Raw genomic sequence first — 15,073 nt, forward strand, 5'->3', positions numbered from 1 at the left:
GTTTTCAAAGGGGAAAAAGTTATTTAAAAAGAATATGTTTTAGAGCAGTGAGCACAATACCGTGATACCGTGATATTTTTATCAATGGTTATCTTACCGTCAGAATCTTATACCGGCCCATGCCTACCCACAAGTTAGCATAAAAATCTAATATATAGATTGCTATGTATAGATAAAGATTTTCATGATGATGGCTGTGACTTTTATGAAAGTCTACTGCAAATTTTTAAAATGTTGAAATGCACAAGCACTTTGACATTTGCTTTTCAAATGTCAAAGTTTTAAGTCTGTCACTTTGACATAGTGAACATGGTTTTCTTTATCTTTTAATTGCGTTTCCCTGAATCTTTAATTTGCTTCATCTTTGCTTGTTCTCAAGGCACACTTGAATATTAAACCAAGACTTTGACTTCTAATGATTCATTTGGAATGTGCTAATGAAATGCTAATGCAGCTTTATCATGAGCACTTTGTTTTTTCAATGGGAAGCACATGAGGAAGCATTAGACTCATAAAGGCATGAATGTGTTCAGTATTATAGGCATCACCGTAGGCACAATGGTGTAGAATCATGTGCATGCATGAAGATACTCAAATGTCAACCCGCTGAGTTAAGTGGCATACATGCCATGCTTTATTTGAAAGTACTTTCTATATAAACCAGAAAGGTTCTGTTAATAATTTTACTGTCTTGGGAATATGGTTGACTCATAATACAGGGTGGGCCATTTATATGGATACACCTTAAAAAATAGGAATGGTTGGTGATATTGACGTCCTGTTTGTGGCACATTAGTATATATGAGGGGGCATGTAAATAACTCATGAAAGAAAAAAGTTATAATAAAACTAAGCACACCATTGTTTTTTCTTGTGAAATTCCCAATAAGTTTATTATAAGTTAAAAAGATTTGTTGATCATAATGTGGGTTTTCCGGTTTTCCCCACAAGTTCAAAGACATGCGCTATAGGTCAATTGGGTAAGCTAAATTGTCTGTAGTGTATGTGTTTGATGGGTTGCAGCTGGAAGGGCATTCGCTGCGTAAAACATATGCTGGATAAGTTGGCGGTTCATTCAGCTGTGGCGACCCCCGAGTAATAAAGGGACTAAGCTGAAAAGAAAATAAATGAATAAAAACTCACCCTCACCAGTTAAAATGGGTTTACTCACTTTAAGTAAAGTCAACTTGATTTTAAGGCAACAGGTTTACCCTCTTGAAGTAACCAATTGCTTTTTAAAGTGTATATAAGGTGTTTAATATGCATAATAAATCAGAAAAGGTTTTACAATTAATTCTTATTTTTATATATGTATATTATTCTGAAAGAAGTCATACAAACATCCAAATATTATCACCACCGGTATAAAGTGACATGTTGTCAAACTTTCCAACCAGTTCTGTTAACAGCATCAAATTGAAACAAGTGCACATAATAAAAATGGATGTATAGTGGTTTTAAAGTATTGATATGGTTTCAGAATGGCCATATGATCCTGTTACACTGAATAACTCCTAACTATCTGTATATTATAACCTCAATAACCTCAGAATAGTCTCTAACAGTCCCCTGGTTATTTAATATAACAATTAACAACATTTATATAAACATGACAAGAAAATAATCTTTTATTTTGTATGTTTATTTAAACATTTAGTAGTAAAATCTAAATCTGGTCTCCTAAACCTAACCCTACACTCTTTATTTTTCTCATATTTTGACATTTTAAATGTAAAGGTTAATATTATTATTACGAGAATTTAATGTTTTCTATGTAGATTTCATGTGTTGCCAACTACAAAATGGAGCATCATCTCTACTTTCACCTTGGAGCTATGCAATTTGAACATTTAATAATGATGTTTTGGCTTTTGCTGGAGATTTAACCGTGCTATCATGTGTTGTCTGCTCCATTTGGATGCTTTAAATACCAAGAGTCATTGAACAAATTCTTTTCTTGATTCATATGATGCAGCATGTGGGAAGGTCACAGTTTCCCTTTTAATATTCAGATGCAAGTTGACTTCTAGCCTGTTGAAATTTATATAAAGTATATTGTTGTAGGCCTTTTATACAGCCTTGTTATTAGAATGAAACCAGAAAATACTTGTTAGAAATTTTATGTCATGCAAATTGTGAAAGAAAGACTTTGATTCAGTTGGAAGACTGGGCACTTGTGGTCTTTATTTAAACATGGTGAATGTTTTGTCCTGGTTCAGGGCTACATTTCTGCCAGTGGTGTTGGTAAAATTAGCCGAATTGAAGGGACACTCAAGATCCTTCACAAAAATACTTAATAAAAGTTTAACCTAAAGAGGTTGTGACAAATATATTCATACTGTACATGTTTGTTTATATAATTTGTCAATACTTTCTGTGGACACAGGCGCATTTCAGTAAAGCCTCTGATACAGTAAAAAATTAAAAACATGCACATAAAAACACATAGAGAGACGTATGTATTACTGATTGGTGTTCAACAGTCTGATATAGAAGTATGGAATAAAAGAGTTTTTGAGCCTGTCCCGCTTGCTTCAAGGGATTCTGTATTTTCTGCCGGATGGTAAGGGCTCATAACATGGAAAGAGTACATAAGATGGATTGCTCAGGATTCTTTTAGCTTAATTTAAAGTGCATTATTCGAATAGAGTCTGAGTGCTGGTAAAGGTTTTTAGTCTTATAATTTTCATAGCAATTCTGACAATATTGAAAAGTTTTGATTTCATTCAACTGTACTGTACTTAAAGTAATAGCAATAATAATTATAAATAAATAACCATATATAAAATAAATAACCATATTTTTAGCTCATAAATAAACATTTGATGATTAGATTTCTTTCAGGGATGAAACAGAATTTGAAAACTATTTGTGGTTAAACTCTTAATTATTACGTTTGTTGATTTGTTTATTGGACTTGCTTTTCAATAGCTAAGATTTATGTTAACCATTAAAATTTGCTGCAGAAAATTAAGAAATTGAGAAAAATGAAAGTAAAAATGAAGTGGAATTAGGGACTTTTTCAGAGCATTTTGCGTTTTCATAGCACTCTTGGTTTCATAGCACTCTTGGCAACAAGAGTTGGTTTTCCCGCTTGGTGCAGTTAGTTTATGCAGATGTTAATTTAGAAATCGCACTCGAGTGCGCACCAAAATCGGTCTAAAAAAAGCATACCTTGAAGAGGTGGTCTCCTTGAAGAGGTGGTCTCGGAACGCTTTCAAACAAACCCTGGAATGGTTAGTTTGTGGTGAGAACATGATCTGAACCAAAACAGACCCAACGCAAAAAGTACCTTTTTGGACTAATCCAGCTGCCATAGTCCGATGCGCTGTCCCATTTTATGAAGTGTGGAGGAAAAAAATTTGTTGATAGTGCTTTATCAACAATTTTAAACATAGAGAGAGAAAAACATTACCTGATGGATCGTCGGTAATATTTCCGGAAGATGTCGCAGTTTAGCTAAATTAATTCACGCCTCCTCCCGAAGTAACTTGGAATGCTCCTTCGCCATTTGCAATGCATTAAAACATTGTTTTCCAGCCCCAGCCGCGATTCATTCTGGAAATGTATAATTTGTCTAAAGTGATGAATACAAGCTATATAGTATACTATGACCAGAGATACAATCAGCCAGCGCAGCGGGATTTTGTGTCTGCTGGTGTGTTTATTTGTGTTAGTTCCATTGGCATTTTCACGCATGTTAATTCTGACTAATTGAAAAGCAGTTTAGGAAATACGTTCAATAACATCTGGCCAATAAGTGATGTGAATTTTGTCACATAACTGCATTTTGTTTTTTTTTTTCAACTTTTCAATCATTTGTTACCCTTGAACTGAACCACAGATGTGAAAGCACCCTTACATTCAGTTTGTAAGATTTGAGTGTGGGTAAATGTTTGTTTTGTTTTGAAAAAAAGAATACTTTATGACCCATTAAACCAATCAAAATTAATATTAAAGTGTCAAAATTACAAAATGTACTTGATCAATGTGTGCAATTCTACAGTTCTTGTTCTAATTGTTTGCGACGTCTGATCTCACATTCTCAGTGAAAGATATCTACTGTTACAGCTGCCCACGCTCACTCCTACCTGAGTGACCTTTGGGTCTCCAGGAACACTTGTACTGCATGTAAAGCTCCAGCTTCACCTGAGGTGAGACTAATGGATTTCTGCTGGAGGTTGCAATAACAATTTCTGTGAAAGAGGAGGGGGGGAAGGGCTGCTTTTTGGACAGGATTTCTCCTCACAGACTGCCTGTCAAACATCCCGGCTAGAGTTCTGTAGGGAAATGCGTGCAGTACATTTCCATGGCGACGAGCAGTCACTCAGAAACGTTTTTCACAAGTATTACATTTGAATGTTTAAGCACATGAAACTATTTGTATATGTTGATTTAAACTATGTTTAAAGAGAAGCATGTTGTTGGGGTGGGGGGGGGTCTCCATCATCATCATCATCATCATCATCAAAGCAAACGACTGCTTCATTTCAGACGTCATTCAGGGATGTAATTGTAGATCTACCTAGGCTACTGTTTATATAACATAATCATATTGTGTAGTCCTATAATGTGACGAAGCTGCTGACAATATGCAAGATTATGAAAACTGAATGCGTATGTGGCTGTGCACACTTTTTCCATGCTCACATTTGCATGTCATGACTACGTGCGCTTTATATACAGTTGAAGTCAGAATTTTTAGCCCCCCTTTGAATTTGTTTTTCTTTTTTTAATATTTCCCAAATGATGTTTAACAGGGCAAGGAAATTTTCACAGTATGTCTGATAATATTCTTTCTTCTGGCGAAAGTCTTATTTGCTTTATTTCGGCTAGAATAAAAGCAGTTTTTAATTTTTTAAAACCATTTTAAGGTCAAAATTATTAGCCCCTTTAAGCTACAATTTTTTAGATAACCTAGTAAGTTAACCTATTAACCTAGTAAATGTTATTAAATATTAAATGTTATATGAGTCACTATAAAACTGCTAAATATTTAAACTGATTTAAACATGAAACTTAAATTGTGTGGCCATTAACAAATAGTTACATAAAGAATATTATTATAATGTTTTTTTTTATTATTATTATTTAAAAACACATGCAAACATACATACATACATACATGCATGCATGCATTCATACATACATACATACATACATTTTTTTTTTTTTTGAAGGGGGCGGGGTCTCTTCGTCCCTTTTTGTCCTCAGCTGATCACATGCCTGATTAGCTAATCAGTTATTAGACCATACACCTATATCAGCATTTGGTTATTGTGTTTATATGGTTGCACATTCTCTAAAAACAAGCCACGTGATTGGGTGAAAGTTGGCTCTTTTTATTTGTAAAAAAAATAAGGTTGACGTTAGGGCTGCACGATATTGGAAAATTCTAGCATTTGCAATATTTTGTTATTCTGCGATTTATATATTGCAAAATGAATACAATTTCACCAGATGAATTGAATAGCTCTATTTGGAAAGAATTGATCATTTTAGATTGATTAGGATGATTCTGTAGAGGAGTACATCTGCATAAAATCTAATAAACAAGTTAAAAGCATAGATAAATACATTAAAGGAAAAGTTACAACTGAAACAAACAGTGTTTTAGCGTTTTTCCGCATCTAACAGTTTTCAGGTACAGTTATTGAATTATAAAAAAAATGTAATAATTCAATAAAATTAATTGTTATTAATGTTGCTAATGTTACACAGGCCTCAAACACATGCAAATGATAAATTATAATCTTGATTCAGCATTTAAATACTGTGATGTGACTATTGGGAATGATCACATTGCGATATCGATGCTGAAATGATGTATTGTTGATGCTTCAAAGTTTGAATTTCAGGTCATTCATCATTGCGGCTGTATTATGATAACTCCATTTCATTTGAGAAAGTTTGCACATTTACCATCTTTATCAAAGTAATTCCAGACTTCACTTCATAATTTGTGCAGATCAATAATTCAACTATTCATGTACATTTCCTAGTTGGGACAGTCATGTTGGCAGGATGTAGGTTTGGAAGTGTCTTTATCAAGATGCAGAAGATCTCATTAGTTAATGGCAGAGCCTGAGTGATCTGTTACTGTGGTTGTGAAGAGATAATCATGCCGAATGTTTTTTTTTTGTGATTGTGTAAAAGGAATCAATAAATCTTCCAGATTCCTGTGATCTCCTAAAGGGTCGGACGGGCCACCAGGAAGGCATTTAATGAGGTCACATGGAAGGTGAAGGGTCATCGTATCATATGACAGGCTGAGCATTTTTGCTTTTATTGGGAGGTCGGCTGATCGGATGCCTAGCTTAGGTCAGAGTTGAGTTTAAATGCTTTTGTTTTAACTTGCTTTTATGAGTTTTCAGTGCCAAAGAAATATACTCTGTGGTTTGTTTTTTATTAGATGCCCTCAAATGTCCCATGTTGGTTTTAGACAACCAATCCATTAAAGAGACGACTTGATCAAGATATATGACCTGTCTTAAAATGACATTAATCTGCACTGCCTGTCGTGCTTATAATATAACTAATGATGGTTCCTACTATTTAATTTAATTATGTACAATTTTTATATTTAATTTAATTTTTATATATTATTTTATTTTATTTATTCTTATATTTTATTTTGTTTTATATTTTATTTATTCTTATATTTTATTTTGTTTTATGTTTTTTTTTTAATATTTTGTTTTTATTTTTTTAATTTTTTTAGTTTTATATTTTATTTTATTTATTTTTTTATTTTTTATATATTTTACTTTATTTTTATTGTAAAGTGCTAAAACTAAAATAACTAATGATAATACTACTAAAACTACTGTTACTTTTGCTACTAGTACTACTTTTTGTGTGTTGTCAAAGACTATTTGATTAAATTCTTTTAGTGCAACAGTATATCCAGCAGCAGAGGAACATCCACATCAAAAGCTACAGGTCAGCCCACGATTCAGAAAACATGCACGATTCAGTCAAATATGCATCGTAGTAGATTAGAAAAGACTAGTGAAACTTCTATTTCATGATGACGTCTAGTCATACACAATGTTTTAATATCATAATGTGATGCTCAAAGATTGAAAAGCAGAGTCTTTCTCTGACTGGCATCAGCCAAACCAAGTAGATCGTGTGGATTTTGGCCCCCAGCCCGGTATTGAACAGACTTTAGTGATCTTGAACACAGCACTTAAAGGGAATTGCTTCAGAGAAACATTTGGGTTTATAGATGCAAAGTTCATATAAATTATTTGTGTTCTGCACATTCCAGCATCAGGTCCCTCCAGAGCACATGAGAACTGCTGAGCTGATCTGATTTCTCTGGTAAAAAAAGAAAAGAAAAAAAAAGACATTAATATTTTAAGAGGGGTCCATTTAAATTAAGGATGACATTTTTTGAAGGGAGGGGCGTCAGATTTTTTTGCTAAACTTGAAAAAAATGTAACTTTTTTTTTGTGACCATGTCAATGATATGATTACTGTTATGAAGTAAGATTTTGTGATATTTTTGTATGTTTTCCCCTAACCCATTTGACAAATATTGACAGAAATGGCTTAAGCTGGTTTGCTAGCTTTTTTTTCTAAACCTGAATTTTTTTTTGCTTTTTTGTGAGAGTGTCAATATATTAATAATAATAATCATAATAATAATAATTCCTTACATTTATATAGCGCTTTTCTGGGCACTCAATGCACTTTGCAAATATGGGGAATCTCCTCATCCACCACCAGTGTGCAGCATCCACCTGGATGACGCGACGGCAGCCATTTTGCACCAGACCGCACACCACACACCAGCTGATTGATTTTGTGATATTTCAGGATGTTTTGCCCAAACCCATTTGACAAATATTGACCAAAATGACTTAAGCTGGTTTACTAGCTTTTTTCTAAAACTGAAAAAATGTTACTTTTTTTGTGAGCATGTCAATAATATGATTAGTTATGAAGTAAGATTTTTTTTTCTTGTGAGAGTGTCAATAATATGATTACTGTTATGAAGTAAGAGTTTGTGATATTTTAGGATGTTTTGCCCTAACTCATTTGACAAATATTTACAGAAATGGCTTAAGCTGGTTTGCTAGCTCTTTTTCTAAACCTAAAAAAGTTACCTTATTTGTGAGAGTGTCAATAATATGATTACTCTTATGAAGTAAGATTTAGTGATTTTGATTGATATTGATATTTTAGGATGTTTTCCCTTCCTAGCTGGTTTGCTAGCTTACGTTGTTGTCCTGGCAGCACACACAGAACTCTTCGAAATGGCTTTTAGCTTAAGGGAAAAGCATTTAATGAAATAAACAACTTTTTGCTTTGCCTTAGGAACTTCCTGTTGTTCTCAGTCAGAGGCCCATATAAACAGCACTGCTGTGTTTTTCTAGCTATTGATTGCTCAGTTGGTTTGCGTCTCAGAGGCAGTGCTTCACCTCAGGCAATTTACTTATTTTCTCCAGCCTTGCAACCTTCGTTCTGTTGCACATGCTTTTTTTTTTTTTTTTTTTTACCTCAGTCCTGTTTCCTCTGAAAATATTTTCAACACCCATGGAACCTCTTACAAATGTACAAAAATGTTTGGGTCAAGAGACCGCAGCTTGACCGTTTGAATATTTGTGTTTGTACATCTGAACGCTCATTGTTTGCTTTTGTTTGTTCTCAAATAAAGTACCGGACGACCTGACGCCAGAAGAGAAGCAGGAGCTGGAGAACATTAGGAGACGTAAACAGGAGCTGCTGGAGGACATACAGGTAATGTCTTCAGATCACAGTTGTTTGAACTCTTTTTCGGTCTCTGTTTTGACTGGTGGGATTAAATGGGTTAATATGACAAATCTGTCTTATCCCCTTTTCTTGGGATTGGGAGAGGCCACTGGACCTGTAGAGAATAGGAATTGGGTCATAGAGGGGCTTCGCTGACCCTGGCTGTACAGTTTTAGTGTACAGAATTGATAGGACATCCCACCCTGGGATATAGACTGTAACAGCTGGCTCATGAGGGGGTTGTATCGTTTGGAGCAGATGGTGCAAGTCGAGTCCAGCAAATTCAATTACGCTGATTCTGTTACGCAATTGGAATGTCAACCAAACACTGTCCCCTTCGTCTCCTAAATGACTTAATCAATCATGCAAACCTCCAAATGAAGCTTGGTGGCGTATCATTGGCATCGATCAGGCCACTAACTGCCAGTTCCATTGGAGTCTCCTGCTATTGCCTTATTGTCCTTGAACAGCGTGAATGTCGTCAACAGAATTAGAATGAGAGATTTTCTATGCATTTTTTTTTCATTGCATGTGTGGATGTACAGTGGGGAAAATAAGTATTGAACGTGTCATGTTTTTTTTTCTGGGAGTAATATTTCTAAGGAGCTGTTAACATGTTGAATTACTGTAACGTATTTAATACTTTATATGAAAGTCTTTTTTGGTGATGGAAGCTTAAAGACGCCTCTCATATGGAGAATGAAGTCACATGAATTGCTCATGGAATGACTTCAGCAGAGTGTAAAAATCTTGATGATTCTGTGCGTATCGTCTATCAAATCTGATCTTTAATTTGTATTTTATATTGGATTTAAGTCAGGTGATTGGCTGGGCCATTCTACAGCTTGATTTTCTTTGTCTGAAAGCATTTGAGAGTTTCCTTGGCTGTGTTTTGGATCATTGTCTTGCTGAAATGTCCACCCTGGTTTTATCTTCATCATCCTGCTAATGTTGTTGTGGGACTGAAGAAGCTAATATTAATTAACAATGACGAAGGGCAGAGGGTTGCTGAGGAACTACTGAGAGATTTCAGCTGCTGTCTGGGCTTTCACTGTCTTTCTACGCCTCCCTTTTTTCATGTGTTCAAAACTTTTTCTATGCGTCATTTGATTTTATTTCACATAACTTCATTTGTAAACTAATTAGATTTGTTTTCTTTGCACATGTGGATTTGTTTGGTTGTTACCAACATCCAGGGAAAATTTCAAGTCAACAGCACCTTTATAAATATGTTTTCTGAGAAAAATTGTGACGTGTTCAATACTTATTTTCTCTGCTGTATATGTATATGTGTTTTAAATTTTATCAGACCTACTAGTAAATTAGTTTATTATTAAAATTAGTTGTCTTCAGAATTGTGTTTCTTATTTTAAACAAACAAACTATATATATATATATATATATATATATTTTTTTTTTTTTCTTTTTTTCAATTAATCCAAAATTGTGAAGCTCTAGTTTATAGTTTGAGTTTCTTTTCTCCAGTTTTTGCCTCACCAAGGCTCTGTTTGTCTAATGGAAAATGCAGTAAAACCATTAATAATGTAAAATGATAAAGCCGTTTAAAGACAAAGTTTTCTGTTTTAATATATTTTAAAACATAATTCATTCCTAAATGGCAAAACTGATTTCTCAGCAGCCATTACATCAGCCTTTATTGACATTTTAAAATATTTGTGTAATATTAAAACGTGTAATATTTAAAATATTTAAGTTTTTACTGTATTTCTGATTTAAAAATGGACCCTTGGTGAACATGAGATGCTTTTTCAAAAATGTAAAATTACATAAATTATTTAATTTAAACAGAAATCATTTAATGTAATTTAAAAGATTGCAATTATATAATATTTGTATTTCTTGTTCTTGATGCTTGTCTTGAAAGTTTCAATACTAAAAAAAAAAACTAATATTTTAGAATAACCATTTCTCCCCTGACCTATTTTGAAATAATGATGAAATAGTTTGGTAGCTTAAGTCAAAAATCTTGATGACCTCAAATATTTAAGCCGTAGTATGTCAGAAACAAACATAAAACTGAAAGCTTTTAAAGTTCAAATCTGTGCAAAGCATTTGAGATGCCATAGCAGAGGCAGTGAAAGGCTCAGCGTTATGAATATTTTATTTCATTGTTGAAAAATGTCTGTCTGGCTGAGTAAGGATTCCTCTGTGTCCCCCTCTCTATATGCATGGAGGGACAGACAGTAGAAGATCTCCAGTCTCGCCTACAGACAGCAGTAGTAGTTGAGTGAACTGGAGCGTTAGGAGACCTCCGTCTGTCCTGCAATGAATGGAGGTTGTGTGATGCTACCCGTCATCTGACCTGGAAGACACAAGACTTCCTTTGGCCATTCTGGATGATACAGCATTCACAATGTATCATTTAACTTAGAGTTCATTAGTTAGTACCAGTGAAATTCACAGTGATTGATTCCAAAGTAAATATTAACACACACTGTATTGATCTTATTGTTTCATGTAAGAGTGAGCACAGCCATTGCAACCAACTGTCCACTGTTGTGCCTAAAGTGAGCTTGCCAGTGTGTGTTTGGGCTAGTAGCGTTTCCACAGTAACTTCTGGGGCCTCATTAGGGCCAATATGAATATCTTGGACCAATGCGGGCTACAATAGGGCTTTGAGGTGGGTGAAAGCAAAAGGCGGAGTTTGGGTGAAAGAACAGTCAGTATTGGTCAGTTGAAGATACTAGTGTTAGAGGCATTTGTCGAAATGAAGATGTTATAATAAACATAGTTTCCAAGCTTGATCAGAAAAAAATTCCAGTGGTTTGGTACTATAGATGGTAGGGCTGAGCGATATAGCAAAATGCAGTCTTGATTATTATTTTCTATATTGAACGATTACGACATATTTTGATATAAGTTTATATCAATGCTTCCATATTTAAAAGAGTCCCCTAACAATGACTGAAGCCCAAAAAATTAGAGGGTCCATTAAATGGCATAACATATTTTTGGCCAATACATATTTGGTGGCCGAAAATTCGATACATCTCTATAGGGCCAGCTCACACTGTGCTATTTTTATTTATTTATTTTTTACATTTTTTTATAATCCTAAACGATTGTAGCATGTCAGACTGCACAAACATAGCTCCCATGCCACACTGTAAGATCTCAGCTGTCATTAAGTCAGACTGAATGACAATGAAGATGCGCCAACGCGTTCTGAAATGATTCCTCACAGCAAACGTAAATAATTTGTAGCGGCAATTTTGCACACGGATTGTCTTAATAATAAAACCAGGAAGAAAAAAACTGTTTTGACATTTCCCCGCGCTCATTTGAATTTTCCCCGCGGTCATTTGAATTGTCTCATGGATTGTCATCATATTAGGTGCTCCTATCGGTTCTTGGATTGACGCTCATCGAAGCTGTTGTCACACTGCAGGAAAGTGTCAGGAAACGGAGGGAAAATCGGATCGTAATGGGCACTAAGCGGCTGTCTGTGACTGTCAAACAATTGATCAAAGACCACAGATTTTAGCCTAGGATTTCAGCAATCTTTTAGGACGGTCTCAAATGACAGAATCATGGCTGAAATCTCAGTGTTTTCTTGAGTAAATTTTTCAGCTTAGTCCCTTTATTAATCCAGGGTCGCCACAGCGGAATAAACCACCAACTTATCCAGCACGTTTTACACAGCGGATGCACTTCCAGCCGCAACCCATCTCTGGGAAACACCCATACACACTCACTCACACTCATACACTACGGATAATTTAGCCTTTAGAGTACCCGGAAGAAACCCACGCGAATGCAGGGAGAACATGCAAACTCAACACAGAAACGCCAACTGACCCAGCCGAGACTCAAACCAGCGACCTTCTTGCTGTGAGGCGACAGCACTACCTACTGCGCCACTGCATCGCCCTATATAGATCAATATAGAGTAAAAAAGTCCTTATTGTTATTTGTATAAATTTTCTTGCAATTCGATATAATATTGTTTATCTGCCCAGCCCTAATAGATGGTGTGCTGGGTCATCACTAGGCCCAGACAGAATATGTGGACATTTTTTGCTATTTCTGTGCAGAACTTTGTGAAAAATTTGCGGATTTATGCGGAATGATTTTGGGAGTATCGTAACTAAAATCGTAGTAAATGAACTTAAAAATGATACATTTCAACATTCATTTAATGTTTACAATGCAAATTCAATTAAGTCTGTTTCTGTGTGGAGTATGCATGTTCTCCCTGTGTTCACATGGATTTCTTCCGGGTGCTCCGGTTTCCCCCACAAGTCCAAAGACATGTGGTATAGGTGAATTGGGTGAGCTAAATTGTCTGTAGTGTATGTGTGTGAATGAGTGTGTATGAAGGTTTCCCAGTGATGGGTTGCAGCTGGAAATACATGCTGGATAAGTTGGCGGTTCATTCCGTTGTGGCGACCCCAGATTAATAAAGGGACTAAGCCAAAAAGAAAATGAATGAATGAATGAAGATTTGCATATGTTTATTAATCCTTTGCTGCGTTGCATTCAAATCTGCAATCAAGAGAGATTCAGTTTTTACACTTTTTCAGTTAGGTACAAAGTTACAAAAAATCTACTAACAGAGAAGTACTTGGAGAACAGTTCATAGTTCAGATATAAACACTGATGTTTATGGTACAGATTAAAGTCACTGTTTAATGCAATTTGTTGAAAGTTGTAGCAATTACATCATCAAATTTGTCACAGAATCGTTTTTTAAAAAATGATACATCTAGTAATAAAACGTGAAGTTTTAAGAGTGAATTATTGAATCATTAATTGAAAATGAGACAAAAAATATGATCTATAATGTCAGATTTATACATTTAGCATTATCAGAAACAGTAGCGTAGATTCTTTTTCACAGTTTTGAATATTTTACTTTTTATTCAGCTGGTTATTTCTCCATTTTTATTTGTTATTGATTAGCTAAAACCAAAAGTTTCTTGCAGTAATGTTTTGTATTAAATGGAAAGCAAATTACATATACGTATTTTCTCCTCCTTTTTTGGTCCGATCTAGGGATGCTCATTTCGGTTAATTTTGCTAACCGACAACTGCCGCTCGTTAATCGGATATTAGCGGTTAACTGGTCAGATTAATATTAAATTATTATAATTATAATTTTTTTTAACATTGACGTGTCTATTTTGTGTCTGACACATTACATATTGCATTTTAAAATACTGATTTATTTTAACATGCTAGCATATTTATAACAGAACATAACAACAAAGAGTCTTCACGCACCTGCAGTGTTTCCAACAGCATAGAAAAACAGAATAAACTAAATAAAATGAATAAAGTAAATAGGCCTGCCCAAAATTAATTTTCACTTAAATGATTAATTTAGATTACAAAATGAAAACACTGACTTTTAAAGAACCGGTATAGGCTGTTTTTTTTTTCAATTATATGTTTTTGTCTTCCGTCAAATAATAATAGCATACTTCCTCAAATCGCTCGCTCCATAGAAAAAATGCGTTTATTTAATGCCGCGCTGTTATTATTATATCACAAAACCTTTTTACATTTTTAATAGAAATCATTATTTTAAAGATTATGTCTTGATATATGGTTGCGCTGCGTGATGAAAAGACAATGACAACGTGTGCATATGTTGACTTTTTGTACAGTTTTGTTGTTTAAATATGATATTGCATTAATTTGCACACATGCTTTATAAGCTGTAAAATGAAAGCTAAAGCCTATTTGTTGTGTTCATGATGCAGATCCAGGAGGCAATCGGCATCAGCGCTGGTTTGGCATCAACTCATCTGTATCAAACAGCAATATTCTTTTTCCATTTTGCTTCTCTGGCAAATATGTCTGTAGGCACGTGTGGTTTCACGTTATCGTCCCGCGAGTTATATGCCGACAAATATGCTTGCAGTTGCACATTAAGGTGCCGACCACAGCCAACGCGCTTTTCCGTTCCAAAAACTTGAGGCGCACCTCACTGCCTTTATTGTTAACAAGGAAAAAGCAGCGCAGTGCTCTTTTTTTATGTCACTACCGGAAACGACTGAATCAGCTTGGGTATTGATTATGCAAGAGTGTGCTGTCTATGTTGTTACAATTGTAATATTTAATAATATTGTGATATTCAAGATTTGTAAAGTCATACAGCTCTGGATAACCTGAAACAGCGAGCAGTCTCTCCTACATCTTCAGTGTTTCCTCTAGGATTTTTTTCCAGCTGTGGCAGCAGACCTTTTACACAAATCTACCAACTACCCATGGTGTTATTTCAATGACAAATGGAGAAATGTCGTGAGTGCAGTATTACAAGTCGAGATCGCATTTACGTGCAATACGA

At 34.8% G+C, this 15,073-nt stretch overlaps 1 protein-coding gene across 4 annotated transcripts in view; it reads left to right on the forward strand.

Moving 5' to 3' along the window:
• cyth1b (cytohesin 1b) overlaps positions 1–15,073 on the forward strand; it is a 133,550-nt gene that overhangs the window by 76,716 nt on the left and 41,761 nt on the right. For all 4 annotated transcript variants that reach the window (XM_056469251.1, XM_056469249.1, XM_056469250.1 and 1 more), the window contains exon 2: positions 8,666–8,748. In XM_056469251.1, the coding sequence (XP_056325226.1) occupies positions 8,666–8,748 (83 nt within the window). The remainder of the gene's footprint in view (positions 1–8,665; positions 8,749–15,073) is intronic.

Source organism: Danio aesculapii, chromosome 12, assembly GCF_903798145.1.
Source record: "Danio aesculapii chromosome 12, fDanAes4.1, whole genome shotgun sequence".
NCBI lineage: Eukaryota > Metazoa > Chordata > Actinopteri > Cypriniformes > Danionidae > Danio > Danio aesculapii.